Below are 25270 nucleotides of genomic sequence, written 5' to 3'. Positions count from 1 at the left end.
GCCACCCCTAGCAATGACCACCTACAGATGCCTTTAAAGAATGCAGCATATCCCTGTGTAAAATGTAAGTGGTACCATGTGCCCTGCACAAGAGCATTGCCTTAATCTCACTTAGATTTGCTTAAGCACTTCCACTTGCAGATTTTCTCCTGCCATAAATCTTTATTGCTTTGAAATACTATAATGAGTTTTGCTCATTACACTCCCATTTATCCAAAGTCTCTTTTAATCTTGCTAAATTTTAAATTCTGAAGATATTATAAGGCAATTAATTGCTCAATCATCATTCACTGCAAAGGATAAACACATATATGTCAATTTTTATGTGTTACCTTTAATTCCACTAAATGTTTCCCTTTGAGATAAGAAAGTGAGCTCTCAAGCTTTTCCTTGTACTACTGCTCATTTTCCGCTCTCATTTCCTTTTTAAGGAAACAAAACGAAATATTTTCAATAATTAACCATGTATAAATATTTCCACAAACCTCAGCTTCCCTCAAATGTCTGAGAGACTACAACAGCTACTGAAGTTAGATTAAAAAATATTTTCACTTTCCATTTTGAATTCTACAGGCAGTTTGTGTCCCAAGATATTTTAGCTATTTTTAGCCCCCCCAAACCACCACCCCAGCAAATATTAAACAAGATGAATATAGCAGTAAAAATAAAGGCAAAAACCTGAGACTGGCAATGTGAACAACTACCTGAGAGAAGATATACTCATGGACATTATAAAGAAATTGGCTTTGGTTTAAGCAAATGATAAACATGTGCAAATAGGGCAAGATATAAATGTATCACATAAGGCATTAAAACATTTTAAAAGACATGTCCCATGGATACTTTTCTAAGCTTAGTGTGATTTTAATTTCTTTTTTATTCAAGGATCAAAACCCATACTAGTGTGAGGTAACAACTTTAATGAACCCATAATTTAAAATTATACTTGAAATTTCTATCTCTATGTTTGAGTGATACATTTACTCTAAAGCACCCAAAGCCATCATATCTTTGCTTATAAATAAATTAATTATAAATAAATTACCATAAATATTCACAAGCCAAGAAATTAAGTAAACTCAGCGCTATCTTAATCCCTCAACTTCACACTGAATTATCATACCATGTTTTCTTTATGTTTATATAACTATATATATCTATGGATTCTTTGGAAATTAGTTCATTCAGAATATAGCTATTGACTTAAACTCAACCTATATTAGCTTCTTAGGTGTGAATTGAAGTGCCAATTACTGATATACAATGACTCACAGCACACAGTTTTCTGTATCCTCCTGTCAGACCAACATTTTTTCTGCTCACCCCCTCTCAAGGGACTGGCCTGAGGGAGGAACAAGGACTTCTCACTGAAAAGTCTTCATTATGAAAATTATTTTGCAATGTATGAAGGTCCTTTGGATTTGACAACATTTTGGATGTTTCATAAAGACTATTTTCTTGTTCTACCAACAGATGGTATGAATTTCTAGTAGGAGATGCAAATTCCTTTTGCATCATTTTGGTATTTTTATATTCTGCTGCAGACATTATCCCTCTAGATGCAATAAATGTACTTCTTTTAATATTTGAATGCATGTTATCCAAAATCAGGTAATAACATACACAACTTGATTTCAATTGAAGAAGAAAACCAACAAAACAACCTCATAATTCTGCAGTACATCACAGAGAGTTTATTTTATTTAGCTTGTCATATAATCTTGCTACAAATGGAGGTGGCTGTGGATGTTACAGCAAATGGAACCAGTCATCAACATCTGAAAGTTATCCCCAGCTCTGCACTTATGCTTATCTTAGCTTCTTCTTTTCCTCAAATTTCTTCCCTGATTGGAAAATTATGTTCCAGTCTCTTCTACTGTGTATGCCTAGAGCTGGTTACATTTCTTCCCTCCTTGCTTCCCTTTCCCACTTTCACCTCCCAAACCAGAGAATGTGCTGCCTTAATGCTCTAAGTCCACTCTGGGTGCATTTGAGTCTACTTTACATATGTAACCAGTATCAAGCTATCTATAGATTTATTGGCAAAATTCAGAACATTTATTCCACCACTGTGCTTTGCATATTGGATGTCCTTGACATTGCTGATTATGTCTTTCCTCTAGAACGCCTATTCTCCAACATATTGCTTCTTTCCTCTTACATGTTCATTCTTTTTTTTCCCTTTCCCTATTCAGTTGCAGGACATCTCAGACTGAAATATCAACACTTTTTTTCCTCTGACCCAGTAGTTGAAGAGATTCTTTGGTATAAACATGGCAATAATTTTTTATATATATATATATCCCTAGTGATTAATAAATACACATCTTTAACTTGGATTTCTTCCATCCAAGTTAGAGTAGTAATCCTGTCTTTCTAAAATCTATTCAGGAGTGTTGAAATAGGAACTTAACATCACCAAGATGAACTCAACTATTTTTTTTTTTTTGTGCTGGTTTCCTCTTTACTACATGAACAGAGCTATGAGCATCACTGTCTTCTCTGATACTCTAATCCATAATATTGGTTACATCTTTGAATGTCACACTTTCACTCTCATAATTAGGCTGGACACTAAATTACATTGTCTCCTCCTGCAAATCACCTCTAAAATGTCCAACAAAAATCTAACTATCTTGCTTAATGATAATATCTTTTTTTGCTTCAATGCCTGCAAGTCTTATTTTCTCATACTGATCCACATGAAATTATTTTCCTACTTCATTACTTAATTGAATCAACTACTCATTTATCTTCCCATTAACTTCCATTTTCATTGATATAACCCTAAAAAGTTTAGACCTAATGCTTCTGTTATCACATGACCGTTCCTGCTTTTGTCATAATAATACTGGCTTTGACTGCACAATTTCCAAAAATAATTTACTTTTCCCATCATCATCCCTTATCAGAGAAGATAAACTTGTAAGCAAAATCCAAAATCCTCTCTTAATACCCCTCTTAAAATTAATCTCTCAGATAAGAGATATAACAAAGCATGACTGGAGAATGACTTTGCAAGATATTTCAGTCTGTGACAGATTCTAGTCCTGTTCTTGATTTTACTGCATGGTGCATCTTTCAGACCATACAATATATACTCCTGTGTAAGTATCAAATGAAAAAAGCAAGAACCAAACCATTTTTGACGAAAGAAATGAAGCTGTTAATGATCTTGCCTAAAATTCAGATTACTACTTCATACGAAGATTTTGCAGACTTTTCTGACTATGGTGATGAAGACAGAAACAAGACAATACATTTTCAGCTGTGAAAGACTCCATGGTCTATTTCTGTAATTCTGAATGAAAATATCGGTAAATTTTGCCCTTAGAATTTACTAATTTTTTAGAGGGGGAAAAAAAAACCCCAAACATGTGACTTCTGTCTGTCACTCAGGTTCTCTGCTACAGACTTGAAATTAGCAAGATCAGACTAATAGACTTTAAGATACCATACACCAAACCTTTTTATGGACTGTTGAATTTGTAACTGGACTAGTCTTTCAACTAAACGGACTACCTTTTATGAACTATTATGAAAAAAAGTCATAGAAATAAGCCTAGAGGGATGGAACAGAATGTGTAGTGCAAGTGTACGAATGTATTTCAATAGCTACATAACTTTATATTTATGAGAGATGATAAAACAACTACCACTCTTTTATCCTGCCTATACTGAATATTTAATATAAAATTGCCTATCTTGTTGTTCTGTGAAAAGCAAAAAGAGGCATCCTAGAAACCTAATTACATATAAGCACTGCAGTTAATTAAGATATGTATGGCTCATCTGTTGAACAGTCATTTTTGCAAAATTAATTATAGCTTTGTTCACTGTATTCTGCAGTGATGAATACTAATATTTAAATTTCATATCAGTATAACTCAAAATTTAAAGATATTAAAAACATGAATTTTCATAGCCCTCTTTGATGTATGTATTTTTATGCCCACTTTTACATTCCCCATCAAAGAACAGAGGCACGGGATGGTTCCCCAAAGCCAAATATTTAAGTACCAAACCAAGATTAAAATTTTAAATTTCACAGCATCCAATTCAATGGGTACTCTTTTAAGCCACATTGTTCTTCTGAAAAAAGGGAAGAATTAATTGGTAACTACAGATAGTGCCATTGCAAAACAAGAAATGCTTCATATTAGTAAGTGTATGTGGAAACAAATATAAAACCAAAGAAAGATACTGTTACCAAGAACATAACACTGTCGAAAAATAATTTCTAAGGTCCAATCTGTCCCATATAACACTGAGGTTTTCTCTTTGACTTTCTTTTTAAAGAAAATAATTGCTGTATAATACAGGTAATTGTCAAAAATAAGCATGGTTGACATCACAAAATGTAATAAGTTTGCATGCATGCTGAATGTGTTTAAAAAACACATTACAAAGCACAAACACATGGGTTTAAGTCAGGCATAGTCCAATCATGATAAAGCTTTTTGCCTAACCTTTATAGAACTTACTCTGATAGGAAGTACGGATCCGTTTCGTTAAATCTGGATAAAAGTTAGACAGGCCACGCATGCAAAAGTTGTCTTTGGAACATGCCAGTACACCAGCATCAGCAGCAGGCAGAGGAAAGAGAGAAAAAAACAGTCTAAAGTGAAAGGAAGTGATATCATAACCAGCACCTAGAACAGCCAAGGTGAAGAAATTTCAGCAGATGCTTACCTTCCAGTTGGGAGATATAACAAGAAAAATAATCAAAAAAGTAAAGGATGTGGGATGGATGGTGAGAAAGCAGCTGAGGCTTTTTTTAGATGCATAGTTGCTATGAGCAATCTAGAAGTTGCAATCCTTCTCAGCGGTCATTTATCTGCAGTGGGCTCCATTCTGGCAGCACTGGATAGCTGGAACGATGCCTTAAAGGATTGGCCCAGACTGCCACTGACAGAGAAAAACCCTCTGTGATACAGTGCTTATAACAGCTTTTTCTACATGAGCAATCCTCCACTTTTTGTACAGAGTTCTGCAGCATGTTGTTTGTGGCTAGCTGAGCTGCTCACAATTTTTAGGGAGCTGCTGTGAGGCTGGCTGAAACCGGACAGAGAATCTGAAGGCAACTTGAAGCTGCTCATTTCTTCTCTCCTCAGCTGTGCCAAATTTACATATTTAACACTTGGCACAGATGGGAACTAAGCTTCCCATGTTTAAATGCATAGCAAGTGGGATAAATGGTCTTTCAGGAGCAGAAGTAGGCCTGAAGACTTGCATTTTAGTCTATAAATTTTCCTCTAGACTTTACTTTCTGTTTGGAGTGTAAACACATTCCCAATTTAAAAAAAGTATTTCCCATAACTCTATGGAGAAGTAGGACTTGATGATTCAGTGCAGGGTCTGCTGATGAAAATGCTGATGGCATAAACCCACTGTAATCCGTTGCTTTTATAATTTTAGGATTAGATTTAAAACTCTGCATTTTCAAAGATATTTTAAAATAAAATTTTAAAACTTCACAGCTATGCAAAACACATTTCATAATTGTGTCTGACTCTTGCATGTTACTATGGAATATGTCAAGTGGAAAGACTTGAAACAGATGATCTGACTTTTTCTTGTACAAGTAAATGTTTATACAAATAAATGTTTAGATAACCAACAAAGTATGGTAAAATTTAGCTCTATTGAAGTATTAATATTTCTAATACACAACACATAATAACAGTTATGACTTACTGTGAGCCTCTTAGCATCAAAATTTAATATGGATATTATAGGTCTATATTAAGAACTTCAGTTCACTAATCAAGTGCTTAATTTGAGCTCCTTGTGTTACCTACACAACATGCCTCCCAGGTGTTACACATCTCTAAACACAGCTGATTATTTAAATGAATACCTCCTGGCAGAAGGTACATTTAAGCTTAAATTGAAGTCTTACTTATTGGTATGAACTTATTGAAACCAGAAAGAAAACAGCATACAAAGTACACATCAAGTGACTGCCAGAGAAACAATTTATTGCTCTGCTCATTATGATTTTTTACAGACTCAGCTAAGGGAATTACTTGCTGACCTCCATCCCAAAAGGAAAAAAAAAACCTCATAAAACATATTATTTCTGAGAAAGTGCCCACACCTAGAGCATGTCAAGTTTCTTTTGCCAAGTTATAGAAACTCCATTGGCCGGCAAATAGTCATGCATTCCAAAAGCACTAGAAAAGCCACAGGCAAAAAAACCAAAGAAACATATCAGGCTCATAACCACAGTGATTTATTTCCTACCTGCAGCAAACTGCCTGCTCTTGCGAGGTGAGCGGGGCTGCCGCTGGTATGGATCACTGGACCCATAGAGGTCGAGGGTGCCCATGCTCAGCAGGACTGTCTTCTGCATGAAATCCACAACAGCCAAACCACTGCAGTTCCCAAAAGCCACTCTGCAAAGAGAAACGTCCCTCAAAAGTGTCAGCAATATGTAATTTAATCCTGAAAATAATTATAATTGTTGTTATGAACAGTGCACAAACTTTTTCTTCAGGAACTACTCAAGCTCACATTTTTTATTTCTTACAGATTTGTAATCCTGAATTTTTAAAACTGTTTTCTGAATTAACTTCCCAGAAAGCAGAGTTACAACTTCTACTAACTTTCTGTATCAAACACATTGCAGTAATGTCTAAACATTACTTCATTGAACAATATAATTCTAATGATAATGATATCAATTAAGCCTAAAAATCGGGACATGGACCTTAAAAAGTGGTTATTCATTTATATAAAATACAAATATAAATTAAAATATAAATACAAATACATGTAAAAAATTCTTTTAAAGCTAAATGTTAATGACAAATGAAGTATATTAGACTGTGTTGTGGAGATACCCAAATCTGAAAAGCATTTATAAAATTTCCTTCTAACTCTGTCAGCTTATCTACAGCAGAGATTCGTGTTAAAACAGTCTCTATGCCTCTGAAATACTTCTGCAATGCATATTGATGGTGGTTTGATTTATGGACAAGATCTCTCTCCTTCTGTATCAGACTGCAATTTTAAATTCCAGACAGAAAGGATAGCAGGTACAGCCACAAAGAAACTCAAAAACCCAAACTATGTTCAATCATATTCAGAATCACTTGCTATCAGGTTCTGTAATTTTATGCATAAAAAAACTTAATTCACACTAAAAGTGAGCCGTGCACTCACTTCCACCTGACTCTTCTTAATGTATCTCCAAAATATCTGAAAGCAATTTGTGTGTGGAAAAACAGTGATGCAAAAGGAAAGTAATGAGGTGGAGGGAAAGCAGAGTAGCTAGAAAATTTTCTTCTGTCCTACCTTTTCTTACATTGCTTCTATTATAAAAAAAGAGGGTTCCATATAGCAAATTAAAAAGTAATATGTAAAGAAGAATGAAATTATTTTTCCTCAGTTGTCAAACTAGCAAATTAAGGCACCATCTGCAACAGTGGCTTGAATTCTACTGGTTGTTACTACACTGTGTTTACCACTCTAGTCTCAACACTGCCTGCAGTACAGCATGTATAGAAATACTATGGATGCACTTTGACTCTTCCCCATTGGCGTTTTTTTCCCCGACTGATGTCTCTCAGGGGCCCATACTGGGACCAGTACAGCTTAATGTCTTTAGCAGTGAGAGAGACAATGGAATCGAGGGCACCCTCAGTAAATATGCAGACAACACCAAGCTGAGATGTGCCTGAGGGACAAGTGCCATCCAGAAGGACCTGGACAAGCTTGAGAAAACGGCTCGTGTGAGTGGGGGTAATGGTTTTAGACTAAAAGAGGGTTGATCGTACATGTTCATGAATTCCTGCATTCTGGGTGGAGGAAAAAAAAAGAATAAAAATGACAAGTGTCAATCTCATCTATTAATAGTTTAGGGAAAAAATACGGTCATTTGCACTTTGAAAATTTTTAATCTGAGATTTATTAATTTTTGAAAACAAGAGTTACAAGAAGAGCTAGTGATCATTCACACCCCTGGTAAGCAATTTAACAAAATGTATAATCTCCTGGTCTCTATTTTTCTTAACTCCTCTAATTTCACACACAAGCATGGATCTAATGTTTCTTATACCCAAACAAATTAGTTTAAAAAAGAATCCGAAATTGCTCATTAATAACGCTTCTGAGGATGGATAAAAAAATCTAGACAGCCATTACTATTAGCAAGGCTTAAGATAAATTGCTAATAACCAAGTCCTTATGAAATCAGAAAACAAAATTAAATTCTCAGTTTTGAGCAATGAACATAATTAGTTGCTAGGTGATGTCCTATTCTGTTGTTATCTTTTACAGAAATGTCATAAAACCCTCATCAGACATTTCTGGACAATTAATATGCACATTAGCTGAAAACTGTTACCCAGTAATAAATTTTCAGTCACTGCTTTCAGTCAAACAGAACCTACTTCAAAACAAATCTATTATTTTTATTTAACCTTGTTCCTCAAGGTTAACCTAATTCTTCAGTTGTAATTGAAGCATTTTGTAAAATTTTCTTTTCTACTTTCATAACATGAAGAAGTTTTTGATGATTCATTTCGACATAAATAAAACAGGGGTTAATACTTTTAATTTGTAGCCTTGGTACTCTTAAAAGTAAACCAATTACATTAAATAAAATTTTGCAGAGTCTGAAGTCTTTCATCTTTGCTGGGAACAAAGGGTTTTTTGCATCTCACTTTATTCCTGTTTCATGGCTGTAGTGTAACAGTTCCAGAAATCATAGTAATTAAAAGAAACTTGAAACAGACTCTCCAGAACACACAGCATTTTATGTCTTCAACCTAGTTAAACTGATTGGTATAGGAAGAAAAATTAGGCAAAAGATGACCCAAATAACTCTACAATTAGCTTGGCAAAAACGATGTAGTTTCAGGCTTCATGCTGAAGTGGAATAGGTTTTTCCACATGGTGAAGATAGCTAACGGGTGACAATTAAAGCAGTAAACAAAAATTTCTGAAAGAAAGGATTATGCCTTGTCATAGGCCTAAGGAAAAAGTTAAGAGCAACAAGAGAAAGGAAGAAAGAAGAGAATCTGCAGAAGAAATGTAAGGAAAAAGACCTTTCTTGGGTAGATTTTGTAGGAAAGTTAAATTCAGGTTATCAGCCTACTTTATTCATACATGCATTTATTTCTGAAACACTCTTGTACTTAGCTTATTGTGTTTTAAAGGAGGCTGTCCAGTAATCCATTATTGCTCCTAGCAAATGAAACAATTTAAAGCACTTGATTGAATCAATCAGGGGTTTAGGAAACCATTGTGACCATTAAGAGAACCACAACCTATCAGAGTAGTTTACAAGTGACAGAACAGTGTGATTATTCAGATGCCGCCTTGAGGTCTGAGACCTGCAAGGGAGCAAAACCTAACAATTTGCACAAGTGACAAATGCATCAAGGTATGGTAAACAAAAGAAACTTCTAGAATTCATTAATAGGAAACAATCTAGAAATTCAGGCTGAAAACTTGAAAAAACAACCCCCAGAAGAAAGGATTTTTGCAGAAATGTAAGAACTCTGCATTAAACTGCCAAAGTCTCTGAAAAGAGTCCAGTGACTTACTGAAAATCAGAAGGAGTCACCTAACATCCATTACAGCCATATTGGACTAACACATACAGGGAAAACCATTTTAATGTAACAGGGTGACTCTCAGTAAGAGAAAACATTAACAATTTGCAAATAAACTGAACCTGAGGAAACAATTACACACACTCATTTGCATTGCCATCCAGAATACAACATTTAAATGCTCCTTATTCAATTCTCAATTTCAGGTCACCGATTCTTGTGCAAACAGACATTAGCACAGACATAAAAATGCTGCTCTCAGAAGACAATTTCCAACTAAAATGTGATGTCATGAAAAATGGTATTTAACAGTTAGTCACTTCACCATTTTCCATTAAATGCATTTCACCTTGGTGAACCTTTCAAAATAACTTTGAAAATTACAGATTTGAAATGCAATTAGATCTTATTTGAAAGGATGGAAAGAATTATGTGAAAAGATTCAGTCTTTTAAATAGGATTAGTAAAAATATTGGCAAAAATGGCAGTTTAACATCCCATATTGCAATCTGTATGTCAGTTCAAATAACTTTTCCCCAATAATCTGATTTACAGCATCTTTTGAATACTTCGCTCTGACCTTAATTGTCTGTGGGAGATTTCAAAGTATAGTTGGAAAACGTGATTTAGCGCAATAAACAATAAATCAGTGCAACCTTAATTCTGAATTACTTACAGTCCATAAGCAGAGTTTACAGCAAGACTGGTGATCTGTTGTGGAGGCTCACCATCCACCCACACCAACTGGATAACCAGATCTGCCTGGTAGCCAGGAGGCATCCGCACAGGTCGAGCCTTAACGCTAAGAAGAGGCACAAAATGAGAACAAACAAACAAACATTGGGCCATGAAAAACAACTGATTTGCATCATTATGAATTGTCAACTTGAATGCAAAACCTTTCTTTTGAGACTTTGAAAAAGGACATTTCTGTGTATTTGGAACGTTTGTCTTCTGAAGTAAAGCATGACAGAAAAATGCAAAGAGGCAAGAGAAGATGAGAAGATACACCTTTCTGCAGCGGTCCCCACCAGAGCATATTAAAAACTTATGGACTTAACAATTCTATTTGTCCATGTAGTGCAAACAAGTCCTGTTTTACCTCTAGGAGTATAATCACCTAATATGTGAATGAATGGTTCCTACAACAAATCTGATACAACAATTAACACCTGTTCCTACTGTGTTATGGCAAGTTCAGTGACTTGCAAAGCGTCACTGAAGAGTAGGTAGCGAAGAGAAAGTGTAAGAGCTGAACACCTCTGTATGACTGCTTTATGTGCTTTTTTGAGCAGTACAATAATGTGGGATATGCTGGAAGAAAACATTATGCAATAATAGCAATACTTTGAGGTATTCATGTTAATCATTAGTACATTCACGCTGTAGTAGTAATTCACAGGTAAAACCCACTAGTCAGTGCATTTTTACTGTACCTTTTACTGGTGAGAGTGCTTGTATTGCACCCCTTTGCACATAGGCATAAAATAGGGCAGTATACTTTATGAGAAAGTCATTCCTCATCTATCCTCTAAATGCATTTCCTTAACAGCAGCTTGGCACATTCACTGTTCTATTTCTTTTCCTTGTAGTACTCTTCAGACCTTACATGTGTATTTGTCTGGAGCAGTAATCAGGCACTTGGCTTGGATGTTGTCGTAGGAAAGACATGACAGTGCAGTTCAGCAAGTGCTCAACCCACCACAGCTGGCAATAGCTTTGTATTGTTGTTTTCTATCAACAGCAAATCTCTGCTCAGACCTTTGCAATTTCTAACCGGTTCTGCTGGCATTAAAGCTTTGCCCTTTTTTTGTTCATATGATACATGGCCACGAGCATTTCTGAAGTGATGCTTATTCCTAACCTTAAAGAAGCAAGCCCTGCATTACCCAGGAGCATTCTTGTGGAGAACAAAGGTGTGAACATCTGTGAACTCAAGCTGCGGAGGGAGAGGGGTCCTTTGAGACCAGGATAAACTGAAACTACAGACAAGAGTTGTATACAGTAAAGATGTACTGTTTTCAAAGAAACTTCACAGCAAGTAGAAGCTGAATATTTTACAAGCAGTCCTTCAAAGTATCTTTGTGCTGGAGCCCTTCAACTTCTAATGTCCGCATGTAAGCCTTTAAGAGGCATAATAGTGGTGGTCTTTCCATCTTGTACCCCATTTTCAGCTTCCAGCTCCTGCTCTTAAAAATGTTAGAAAAATATAGAACAGGTAAATGAAATCCAAGAACCAGAACTTAGTCTAATGCCATTTCAGCTGAGCTTTCTGTCCATATTTTCTAATGGATAACTGAAGGTGTGGGAGAACACAAGAGGCAAGCATGCTGCTCCAACAAGTATCTGTCAAAGCAAATATCTGGTTCCTTCTTCTAAACAAGCTACCATGAGACTGACAATGGCAGCAGAAGTAATTCTGATCTTCTAAAACATGTTTTTTAATGTAGTTTTACTTTTCCGATGTGTTTTTAATGGCATCCTGAAAAAATTAAAGAACTTCAATTATCTTCTAAGTTTTCTTTTGGACTGCTGTCACTTGAGGGGGAAAGAAACAAACACATTTCCCTCTAAATATTTTTCACTATAAATTTGAGGATCTGCTTTGATAAAAATGGATATTATTTCACAGAGATTTTCTCTAAGCATAGAATAAACTATAGATGGTGAAAGACTATAGTAATGGATTAAAATAATTTCAGATTTAATAATTAAGGTTGTCATTCCCATGTTTCTGTGACATCTTCCTGCTTAAGAATCTTTGAGGTATTTCCCTTGTTTTCCTAACTATCCTGCTTAAACAGTAATGCAGATACTCAGTTTTGCACCTTGTTTTGGATGGCTTTTTATCTGAAGTGTTACAATAAAAGCCTAAACAGACTGCAGGACTATGAGCAGAAGGAATGTAGACATTGCAGAGATTTCCTTGACATGTTCTTGTTATGCTACACTGAATTTCATTGTTGCAAAGTTTTGGTTTTTAGTTTTTTTCACAAGATATTCATAGTTCCTTATCACTTTGGAGTTACTTGAAGCTACTGTCAAAACCCTTGACTGACCTAATTTTGGGATGATACTAGAAGTCTGGGAACAAAGACTGACATTCTGGGTTCAGCTTTATGATAACAGCATTTACATCAAAAGTGTTTATCTGCATAATCACAAATCCATTGGTTTCTTAGGTTATTACAGCTGCCTATTTCACTGCAAAATCTTCTGAAAGAAGCAAGAATAATATTTATTCCATACTGCTGCCTGCCTCTCTTGGTAACAGTTACTTTTGATTTCAGAAAAGCGCCAAGTTTTCATTACTTCAGTCCCTCCAATTACTTTCTTCCTAGTAGCTATTCACAGACACAAACACATTCAGTCATTCTGACTTTTGGCTAGAAAAATTTATTTAGTGTGGAATGCCATTCACTTGCTGCAACAACGTTGAGAAGCAGATATGAAAATAAACATAATGGAGCCAGTTATGTATGTGCGCAAAATTTTATGTGCGTTAACAGTATAGTTCAAGCTGTGCACTCACCCTCCATGTGCAGCTGGCTGCAGCTTTATATTAATATTGCTCTATTTTAGATTCTATCCTGCTGCCCACCCGAATGACTTACATATAAAGTCAACAGCATCACCCTGGTCTTTACTGACTTTTTCCAGTGTTTTCAGCACTACTTTCATTTTACCATCATAATTCTGTTTAAATCAGAATTTCTTAGGCCAACAAGGCCCATGGATCCAGCTAAGATTTGGGGAGAAAGTGTGGATATTTGTATGTCTTTCCTGAGAAGGATAATAGCATACATAAGTATATTTTCATCTAAATGTAGGAGTGTGCCGGCAGTTCTCGTGGTATAATTACTCTGACTTTGAAAAATCACTTAGTCAAAATAAGATTACAGTTACCTTGTCTAAACTTTGACAAAAATGTATTGGCTGGCTTAATCTGACACCATTTGAGATAAGAAAACTTCTAAAAACTAACAAGCTGAACCTCTGTGGGTTCATTACAACTTTTCTGCCTCTAACATCAACAATTCCTCTCTTTCACAGACAAAATCAAGTAAGAATCTCTTAAGCAAAACTCTTAGCCAGTGAAATGATTAAATGATTGCATTCTGCCTGATATCAATGTCATAAACAGATTTCACATTTGGATTTTTTAAATAACTAGTCTCTGCCTCTTCTGTTGATTTTCATAGTTCAAATTAATGATTAAACTGAGGTCTGAAGTTCAACTGCCTGTGACTAAATGAGATGGACAAATGAATAGAATGCCAAAAAATACTGTTAATTTTACAAGGACAATATCACAATATTGCTTTTAAATGCCAATGCCATTTTCAGAAGCCAAGCAGCCTAAAGTATGTGCAAAATCAGGAAATGTTCATTTTAACTGCTTTTGAAATAATGGAGGCATTTAAAAGATTTAATAATAATTAGACCAAAATAATAACTAATTCACCAAAATGAGAGCAATTCTTGTCAGCAATGCACTCTAATTGCTGGAAAATTACAGTTTTTATAGAGTTTTGTACAGAATTACTGTTTTAAGCTGTTCAAATCCATAATTATCTGCCTTAATAATAACATATTAATCTACTCCAAAACAGTGACAATGTATTCTAGCAGAAAACAATTTGCTTTTTTTCTACGAATTAAACAAATATACACTTCCACATGGTACGATTGTTTCAGAAACAATTTCATAATCGTACATTTTAAAGATTGTTTCATAAGTATGAACACAGTTTCCATGTCTTACACACCATAAAATACATACAGTTCTTTCATTTAAAAAATAGTATTATATTAATTAATCAAGGACAGAAAGGTTTGCACATGCTAGCTTTTATGGAAGTTTCTTAATGAACTACCCTCAGAAATTCCTTGAAGATGTACTCCTAGATCACACTGGAAAATGAGAGTCAAACATTTACTGTAACAGTAAATGTTCTATCCTTTTAAAATCCCTAGTTGATTATTTTGCCTTAATTTGTTTTTGTTTTTGTTTCCTCCCATTTTGTGTCACATACATACAGTTAATCTTTTTCTTGGCAGCTGGTGGATTTACTAACAGATAAGAATGTTTCTTAGAAAGATCAATATTTAAACAATGGCATAAACTTACCTAAGACATGGGATACTGTCCTTCATCGTTCCTTCACATGCTACAGTGTTGGCACTGCCTGAAAGGCTCTTTAAAGAAGGAAGCTGGGAGGAGGCATCTGGAAATGGAGGATTTGTTTCTGGTTCAGGAGTAATGATATCTTCTACTTCACACTGAAGTCGTACCTCTAACGACTTAAATAAATAAAAAGCTAAGTTATCATTTTATAAGGAAAGCTGCTGAAAGTTCTGTTACTTTCAAATGAATATCAGTATGCTTTTTTTTTTTTAATAACCCCCAGTTATCATTATTATTTGCAGGCAAAGAATACTGTCATTTGCTATTTATACAGAGTAACAGCAACATCAGATAGGAACTAGAAGGATCACCAACTCTGCCCCATGATTACTTGTACGACTGAGTCTCTACGAGACAAGTTTTAGCCAGGATGGATAAGCCTGACAGTGTGAATAGTACTGCTACACGAACTTCATTTATCCATAGGTGGGGCCAGGAAATCAAAGATTAGAGCACAGACAGCTCTGTATTCCTTAGAATGAACATGAGTTTGGTGGATATTAGAAAGCAAAATTCAAACCAGTTACCTTTTGCTTTCCTTCTGGCCTCTCTAGAAAAGGAAAAAGAGGCCAAACCACCCTACAATTTTCTCCACTAATACAGGAAATATTAACTGAGGACTCCAGGGAGGAACTGGACAGGAAGTTCAAATCTAGGTAAGTAAATACTGAGCAATTCTTTCTACCTCATGAGTTGTCCAAGGGAATCCGCATTTTGAAAAGAATAAAAACCAAGGTACAGCTCTCAAAGAGACAAGGTCTGGGGATTATTAGCTGAACAGTAATTTCAGTGCTGCTACCTTCATGAGAATAGAAGCAATTGCAGAGGTAGACACTTTAAACTCAATCTTCGTGACCTTTCACTGAGATATCACCTGTACCAGAATGAAGATTAACAAAATAGCTAAATTTCATGAGAACTGGGAGATAAAGGTGAGTAGTACTGAAGTCACCTGTTTCTCAACCATTGTGCTAAAACAAACAAGATTTCAGAAAGAAGAGATTCTGTTCAACTAGGAGAGAGAGTAGTTTCTCAAAACTTCCCTTTTGTTTTCTCCTTTCAAAATCCATGGATATTTTGTGCCTGAATCAGTTAAAGAAACTACAAACAACATTTGCCCTCAAAGATTAATGAGTGAAATATTGAGTTCAGGAAAATCTAATCTGGAAGTAATTGCAGCTGACTGAAACAATTTATAATGCTGTTTAATCTTTATGCAGGACTGGAGTAACTGTTGAAGAGTATGTTCTTCTGCTTACCATGTTAGAAGTGCATCACTCTTATTTGAATGTTTTTCTGTGTGTATTCTTTTTTCTACTAAAATTAATTTTTGAAGTTCTAGCTGTTGTGCACTTGAAGAGAGAAGGAAAAATTCAGGCTAAAAACATGATTGTGAATTTTTCTTATGTTATTGTCCCTGCTTTGACTGGACCCTAGGAGGGTTATAGAAATGTTGAACCAATTTATTTTGACACAGATTAAAGGTATTTTTGGGGGATTTCATCACTGGGCTTATTGATTCCCCTTTCCACATTCAAATGAGTGTAAACATTTTTCCTATGTTTCTTCTCAAGAGCTTTGAAGAGAAGCTTCACTGAGGAAAGACTGCTCACTGAGAAAGTGATCATGTTTAATTAATAGATCATTTTGAGACGGGATGAAGTGGATTCAGATAAGACAACAAAAATAACAGCAGTAAATGCTTTTTATATAACTGCATGGCAATGACTCCAAGGTTGGATAGGAAGCAGAATTTGTCTCATGCATACTCCTTGCCTCCAGAATTTGATATGAAATGATGCAAATAATACTTCTGTTGAGGAAATTCCAGGCACAGCCTATGCCCCTGAGGCATATTCAGCTGCAGACTTCCCTACTACATGGAGCAAACTTTGAGTAGCCCCCACACTTCCCATTTGCCACAGCAAAAACATTACAACACTGACATCAGGGCAGTTAAACCAATGTGGGGGGCCTTAAAATGCTGGGATTTGCAGATTGAACTCAAGGTAAGTTCAGCCTGGCTGATAAGGAAGGGAGGACACAAAATGCTTTCTACCTCAGGCAGCAAAGAAATCCTGAGATTGGCCAGCTCAGTCTCAATACAGACAAAAACACACAGCCTAAAGTCAGGTACAGATCCTAACAAAGAATTCCATACTTTTGTTTAAAAATCCCTCCCATCATTTAGAGCAACGACTTGAATGCAAGAAGCAAAAATGCAGAAAGAAGAGAGAAGGCCCATTTCAGAGATGCACAAAACCCAGGGGAATTCTGTGACTATGCCACCAAGATTGCATAATTTAATATTTAGGGAAAAATGCTTATTAATTACAGATGAAATCTAAGAAACTGTTAAATTGCACCTATTATAACTCTTTGGAAAATACCAGTAATGATGCAATTCAGCCAGAGAAGTGAAGAACAGTGAAGAAAGACATTAAATTATAGATAATAAAAGATAAGGTGCATTTGCTGTAGAACAATGTAAGAATACTGAAATGGAGTAATTTTAGCAGCATTATACATGAGCTGGTCAGTAATGTGAAATTACTGTTCATCAGTTTTAAACCTTTCCTGAAATGATACATTCAGGCAGCCTAATAATTTCCTGGGGAAGAGGGGAGAAAAGAGTGGAAAACAATAGAAGATCTACAGGTAATGAGTATCCATACAGAATGGCACATGGCTAGAGGCCAAAATTAACACAGGTTTTTGCCACAGTAGAACTTTCTAAAGAGCATTAAAATACTGTGAAAACGAAAAGAACTATAATCAGGGAAGGTGACAAATAATCTGGCATTTCATATGGTTTCCATTTTTAGGGAAACAATATCAGCATAAGCCAGAAAAAAGATCAACTCTTTTTTTTGTTAAACCCACTGATAATTTTCAGTCTCCTTATGAACATAAATTAAAGAGATTAAATACTTGAGTGAAAAATATACATTGTGCATGTACACAATGTATATTAACTGATAAAACATACAGCAGACTGTAATTTTAGACCAGGTAAATACAACAGAGATTACTGTATCATAAAGTCTTAAAAGCAAACCATGTCTGAAAGCTGCACTGTATGTTACTACTGAAGCAAAAAAAAAAGTGGAGAGTAGGTTCCCAAACCCTCAGATTTTTGTCAGTAACTGAAGTAGTATTACGGCTTGGTGTTCCCCGGGGGTCCGTCTGGCCCCTGGGGCAGCAGCCGCCGTAGGTGTCCTGGATAGCACTGTGCTGATGAGGCACAGCCTGTCTGGGCCCTCTGGCTAGCTCTGAGCCGCTGGCTACTTTAGCGAGCACTTGTGGAGTGATTTCAGCTCTTAGTGATTTCAGCTCTGTGCACGCAAAGTGCCTCGGCAGACGCAGGGAAGGAGAGAGGTGAAGGCTGTGTGGAGTTCTGTGGAGATGTCTTTATTGGCAGCTTCTGCAAAGGGCTCCAGTGACAGCTCTTCCGTCTGAGCTGGGCAATGGTATGGGTTTATATAGGCTGTTGAGGGATCAGGATTTGTCCTATGGCTGAGGTCGAGGAGAATACGACCTATAGCCTTACAGAGAGATAACAGGGGTCTGATGTGCGGAAGAGGGGCAGCTCTGTTCCACTCATCATGACTCTGCATTTCTTATCTTAGGCTAGTGACCGCCATGGAGGCCTTGCAGGGCCTCTGACTGCTACAAAGTAGGATCAAGATTTCCCTGGAAAGGTTTAAAATGGAATGTCCCTAAACCTGTATTTATACTGATTGCTATTTTTATTTAAGTACTTGAGCACAGATGAATCAAGGCAATTTGATTTAGAAATTGTTCTCTTATAAGAGAGTGAAATGAGTACTTACTGCAATTTCAGTATTTACTTCATGTTTGCTGAACCTGTAAACAATCACATATGCAGAAACTCCTGCCACACAGAAAATTCTGCTTTCAGGACACCAGTACATCATCTGAACAGCAAAAGGATCTTCTTCCACAATTTCAGCTGTTGCTTTTCCTTCTCCCACTTTCTGTTTTTCAAAGACCTTTGATGTTTTTAGTTTGTACAACATCTGTAGAGTAACTGGAATATATTAAAACATATAAAAATACTAACATGAAACAAATCAGTTATAAAATTCCTCAGTTCTCACTTTCATTTTAGTTGTGGCATAACAAGGAACCTTAGAAAAGCCTAAGAGGAGATGTGTATTATACAATCATCCAAACCAGGACAACAATACAGATACTGTTCTGGTACACATTACTGGTAGGATATGTATTTATTACTTCTCAGAAGGGTATTTGTCTGTGAAATACTTCTTAGTACTTTCTGGGGAGGGGTGTCAAAGGCGTAAATCACTGTGTCCATAATTAGGCTTATAATCAGTGCTATAGAGAGCTCTGATGATGTTAATACTTTCCTAAAGAGATGTGAAACTAAGATTTAATTTGTCTGATGTTATGGTCTTGATAAAATGTAAAGAGTGTATGGCAATTCAAGAAAAAAACATTAGGAAAGCATGCTGGTGGCCTGGTCAACAAAAAGTTATTCTGAATTAATGGGAGTTAAAAAATGTTTTGAATTTCTTGACTAATATATAGATCTATATTGATACCTGTATATAAAATCCTAGTATCCAGAGGCTTTTGTTGGAACTCCACTGCAGCAAATTCCAGAAGTAAAGGAGGGGTGACAATTCACCCCATTATGTTTTACATTCTTCCCTGTTTTTACTATTTTTACATTGGTTTCTCAGTGACATTAATCAGTAGCTGCATAATGTCAGAAAAAGTCAGTCAGGCCCAGCACCTATAAAGGTGTGCATATCCACAGAGGCAAAGCTGCTGCCTACATCAGTGTAATTGTGGTAGCTAAGCCTGGCCAGCTTGTGTACAAGAGCAACAGAAAGATGAAAGGACAGTGTTTTAATTATGTAACCAGATGATGAACACAGCAAAATTACATTTTTGTTTGGCAGTGCAGATATATTCCAGGAGGTTTAGTATATACAGTTTTTAATGCTTTAAAAAGTTTTAGCACATAAGCACTTCTGAATCTCACAAATTACAGTAAGTGCTTCTGTAATAAATACATAATTCTTCCTGCCCTCAGTGGCAAATAAAGAGGACTCAGGTTGCCAGTTAGTGCCAGTAGCAAATCTAGAGTGGTACTTCAAATCAGGCATCATGGGTCCATGCATATTATGACTGGAAGAATTATACAATCATAGGATACAGAGACAAGACAAGACTCTATGCTGTCTTACTGGGTAACATCTGCACAAATAAATAAAAAACCAGCAGTATCTTTTGAATAAAGATACATTTCGGAAACAGCTCCAGTGGCCTGGCAAGTCCCTGTCTTTCACAGATCTGTGCTTTCAGACACAAGATTACACAATTAAAATATGTCTAAAAGCAAAGCATTTTGTGCCTTCAAATACCAGTAGGATATTGTGTTTGCTAGGGAATCTCAAATGAACTTTGAACTCGATTAAAAAGGTTAACACCTTGTAAATAAAATAAATAACAAAACTTTGTAATAATCAGAACCTTGTAAATAAAGAGTACCAAGTATGGTAGGAGTAACATAGTACATGCCCTGAAAATCAGGACTAGGACCAGGACATCAGAGATGCACTGAAAGTACCAGTACTGTTGAAGAGATTGTGAATATTCATGATCATCTAAGCTTTTAATGTTAAGAAAAATTCCTACTGCAGCATGTATATATTGATTAGGTTATGCTAATATTCCCTATGAGAGGTTTTTTTCTTTCCCATTTCTGCCAGAGTTCTAGAAGGAATAACTAGCACACTTGCTTCCTGTGCAGTACACACACTAAATGCCTTGGGGTCTTCCAACAGTCTGTATTGTTTCACCCTAACTTTAGAGCCTGTATTTGTACATTCTTAAAACTGAAATATTCACAAGACAAAGTCTAATGTCTCACCATACTTCTCGAAATAAAACTAATTATCCTACTTTTGTTCATATTAAAGCTCTCAAAAACTTCTGTTTCAGCAGATAAACTGTTGACCTCATTTGATGACTGGTGTTCACCATAACTTGAAGACAGTGGAAGATGTAAATGCTGAGCGCCATGTGTCTGTTCTCCCACCATTTCCAAACAGACAAATTACATAATAAAAAACCAACCCATGGCCATGTTCAGTTTCTGTGCCAGTTTAATACATGAAATGTATTTTGTGAAATGAGGCTTTGGAAGTCTTCATTTTCTCCTTGTCCATCCTGAGTGAAAATATTTGGTATTAAGCAAAAAGGCAAGTACCTGATGAAGTCATCAGGTTTAGCTGACATTAAAAACCTGTCAACATTCCCCCTGCTTGGCTGGTAATGGTACCAATATTAATAATTTCAATTCTGTGGCACCACATGGAACTTGCAGGTATTTTAAGTATCCCACACTCTATGATCTTGGCACCCATTTAAACTGGTTATTAGGGCCGTATTAAATAACTCTATGCCTAACATTTAATCCAGAATTTTCTTTCACACTATTTTTTCTTTAACACACTAATACCTCATAAAAGAGATATTACCCAGACATGCCTGTACCATCAAAAAGACAAGAATACAAGGCAACTCTACAGGAACTTTGGTGAAGCACTGTCAATTATCTGAAGCAGAATATTTTAAAATTCCATCAAAATGTATGTGTATTTTAATAAATATATTTTACTAATAAATACCTTATGTATTTTCTGTAGGGGAAAGTACTGGTTGCTGATATATGCAGTTTTAGCTAGATTATATGGAACAAGTATTTTCTGAAGTTTTTTCCTGCTAGGATGAATGGAAATGCTTCCCAATTATTTCCTGGGATTTGAGACTGGAAAAGAAAAGGTTTTGGTATTTTCCACCCTCACCAGATTAAATGTTTTGAAACATATTAATGTATTTTAGTATCTTATTTTCACTTAGCTATAAAGAAGACTTGTTGTACAAGTACAAATGTATTTGTTGTACTCAGTATAGAAGTGATATGACAACTGGAACTGAATGTTAGATCTAACTGAGCCTTCTCCTCTATACACACAAGTAGAGTGTGCCCTAGGGACACGTGCCCTTTGTCCTAATTATATCAGCCCAGCCGTTACTACTCAATCTGTTAAATATCCTGTTTTATATATAAATGTGTTTTTGTGTGATTTGTCAGCATTATGTAAAAGTGAACTTTAGAAACTTACTGGCAGAAGCATCCCAAAATTTTACTGATCCATCTGCATGGCTTAAAAAAATATAAAAATTAAATGCGTTAAACAAGAGGCAATTCTAAAACATTATCTACTTTCAGTGACTAATAAATACAAACAGAAAAATTCATTTTGTTTATGTAAATCTCTATAACTTACTGACAATATATTAAAGACATACATACAAATTAGAAGAAAATATTTTGTTATTTGGTTTCATTTGGTTAACAAAATATTTTTATGCATTTCCTGCAGAGAGGTAAGCTCCCAATGAATTTTAAGATTGCAACAAGAAGAAATTACTTCCCATACTAATAACAAGTTTAAGTCATGGCACTTTTGGCTTTGCAGTGGGCCAGCATCAGACCTATGCACTCTAAAAATGCCATGTACAGTGAACTTTGAAAGGACAGAAGGTGACTTCATTTTGCTTGATACTTCACAACTGTGTTCCTTTTATTAAGATAAAATTCCTGAAGCAAAGCTGGCAAAAGGAGGCACTTCTGTTTACAATGAGAATGATTCCTTCATCACTTTCTCGTACTACTGCATACATCATAACCTTATTTTTAAAATCAGGTCTTTAGTGTCATTGATAGGAACAATTTATCAAATACATGACTGAGACTAGAGGAAAACTCATTGCGCATCATAGCTGAATGAATAGTGTCTGTTTTACAGTATGATCCCTTGGGAATCCACCAGGCATTGCTCATGGAGCTCCTACTGCAATCTGAGCCGTTCTTTTTGCTCTGTTTCTCCGCCCACAAGGTGAAATTCATCCCAGTGGACCACACCCTCACTAATGCTGACTATTAAAAAGAATTCCCAAACTGTCCCCAGATAGAGAGTCCAGAAGGCCAAGGGACAACAGCTGCTCTCATTTTTAAGCTATTCTATGTGACCTCCAAGGCCAAAATATTCTCTTAAAATAGATTTTTTTTTCCCAAAGACCCTGCCTTCACAAGCATTGCCATCTAACACCGGTTATTCTTACTGTATTGTATAACACTGGTTATTCTTATTCAATGGTTATTCTTATTGTAGCTCAATCCTGGGTACTACGTTCTGCCTTCTACAGCAAAAGAGAATTTCTGTGGTGAGACTACTCAAGTGAAGAGCCAGGAAATTCATATGTGGTGAAGTCTCAACTCTTATCTATAGCTAACTCACAATCAAAAGGAAGAGACACAAATAGTTTTAAAGTACCAATCCCCAGTTTCATTCTCACCCTGTAATAATGATTTCAGGATATGTCTGAGCTCCAAGGTTCCATGCTCCACCACTGATAGGCCATTCCTAAAGAAACAAAAGTACAGAGATCACAACTCATTCTGATGAACCTTGTTTGGCTAATTTTTAAATTCAGAAGTAGACTACATCTTCCCCCAAAAAGCAATAAAACTCTTAAAAGAACAAAAATATGTATAATTCAAGGCTTTTTCAGTTTATTAACATTTTTGTGTCATCAGTTCAGGCTTTGGAAATTTAATAACCCTTTTATATTATCAACTAATGTTCTATGCTTTTAAAATATTTCCACACAGCTAACATTCAACAGCCTAAAGCAGGAATGAGAAGGAGGAGTAACAAACAATTCTGCTGGTCTTTTGAGATGGCTTTTCTCTTGGAGATTCTACAGAACACTGAATAGACCAAGAATTTATTTTTAATACAAAGACCAGTGAAGAAGCTGGCCCAGAAACAAGTATCAGAGCACGATGCCATGAGATAAGAGAATGCAACTTTTACAGAACATATGAGATCATCATCTCTTCCTTGCCTTTTGTTTACTAATGGTCTAGAACACTACCATGTGCCTAAAGCCCTGACATGTATGGATACAGGATGTAGAGGGTGACATATGTGTAGAGTGGGTCAGGATGCGTGCAGAGTATGAGTGGGTGGAGAAAAACCAGGAGCACAGATTGTTTGTGTGGATACATGGAGTGGATGCTTGTGGGTCAGTCTGGGACAAGAGTGACCACCTGCCTTCAGAGTGCATTTGTACATGCATAAAAAAAGCAAGGGGGCAAGAGAGGATGTAGGAAATACAGGTAGGTGTGCAAAGTGTATGAGGTAAGTGTAGATCCAAATAGGAGAAATAAAAATATTTTCTGAAGTGCTTTTGCGAACCAAGGTGCAAAAGAAGTAGAGAGGGTTCACTCTCTGAGTTAGTGGAAAACAACCCAGCTCCAAGGAGAATACTTCCATTGATTTGAATGTAAATTGATGATGTCTGACTTGTTTACCCAGTATTTTCTTTCTACTTTATTTATTAAAATTTATTAGTTCCAGCCAAAATACAATTCAGTTAAAAGCCTGAAATTTATACATTAATTGAATTTCTTCTTTTACGTCCTGAAGCTTGTCCTCTTTCTACAGCATTATGGTAAGACTTTGGTAGGTCAGTAAAATAATTATTAATATTATTATCCCTATTTAATAACAAATCTCACAGACATTGTCAGCTCTCACTGAACGTCTGCCTACGTCTTTCAGTTATAATGCTTTCACTTTTTTCTTGGATAGAGAGAACCTATCCATACAAATTTGAATTATACACTGATGGCTCACCTTTAACACAATCTGATCTGGAATAACTCCAGCATCTTAATGATTAAGTCCTATCTAATGATAACTAATGGTTCTGCTTAAGTGGTCATGTTTCTAAGGGACAAATACTGGACTGTAATCAGGCTGCTAAGCTGCTGGCTGCACTAACCTTAAAGTGATTATTAAAGGAGTAAAACAAAAATAATACGGTAAGAGGTTACAAAAACATAGGTTACACATCTACTTCCTTTGCTTAAAAAAAAAGAATATTGGTTTTGTTTACCTTATTGCTGTATCCTTGCTTTTTATGTTTTGCTCCTACAGAATAGAGTACAGGGATCAAATCTGGAGGACAGTCCGCAAAATATTCTGTGCAGGTAACAGGTGACTCATGAATGTCAATAGGATATGGATTTTCAAAGATTGGAAAACTAGTTAAGGAAGACAATTTATTAGAAGCACTGTGACACACTGAGCCATAGAATAAAGCATATTCTCATATTAAAGTATATAAAAGAATCTAAGTAAAATCACTACTAATTAAATATAGTTTCCCTTACTTATTCAAACTTATGTATTGTTTTTAATATTAGTAATAATATGTAGTTACTCAAATAAAGACATAAAAATTCAACAAGATAAGAATCCTATATAAATACTCCCTAAGGCTAATAGGGCTACCTTTATGAATGAACAAGAACTATTTTTTTCTGATATCTCAAAATATTATTATATAGAAGTGACACATTTTCCAGAAGTTTCAGGTTCATGGATCT

The 25270-nt window shown here is 35.7% G+C and overlaps 1 protein-coding gene across 10 annotated transcripts in view; it reads right to left on the bottom strand.

Moving 5' to 3' along the window:
• STXBP5L (syntaxin binding protein 5L) overlaps nucleotides 1-25270 on the bottom strand; it is a 182036-nt gene that overhangs the window by 40045 nt on the left and 116721 nt on the right. For 5 of the 10 annotated variants that reach the window (XM_054004639.1, XM_054004679.1, XM_054004655.1 and 2 more), the window contains exons 12-19: nucleotides 24778-24925; nucleotides 23170-23237; nucleotides 21933-21973; nucleotides 18585-18802; nucleotides 14695-14867; nucleotides 10240-10365; nucleotides 6247-6398; nucleotides 4485-4556 (exon numbers count right to left, since the gene is read on the bottom strand). In XM_054004639.1, the coding sequence (XP_053860614.1) occupies nucleotides 4485-4556; nucleotides 6247-6398; nucleotides 10240-10365; nucleotides 14695-14867; nucleotides 18585-18802; nucleotides 21933-21973; nucleotides 23170-23237; nucleotides 24778-24925 (998 nt within the window). The remainder of the gene's footprint in view (nucleotides 1-4484; nucleotides 4557-6246; nucleotides 6399-10239; nucleotides 10366-14694; nucleotides 14868-18584; nucleotides 18803-21932; nucleotides 21974-23169; nucleotides 23238-24777; nucleotides 24926-25270) is intronic. The other 5 variants (XM_054004664.1, XM_054004709.1, XM_054004671.1 and 2 more) reach the window with 1 other exon arrangement.

Source organism: Vidua macroura, chromosome 2 (genome assembly GCF_024509145.1).
Source record: "Vidua macroura isolate BioBank_ID:100142 chromosome 2, ASM2450914v1, whole genome shotgun sequence".
Classification (NCBI taxonomy): domain Eukaryota; kingdom Metazoa; phylum Chordata; class Aves; order Passeriformes; family Viduidae; genus Vidua; species Vidua macroura.
Note: the sequence above shows the minus strand (reverse complement) of the source record. Positions and strands in the feature narration are given on the sequence as shown.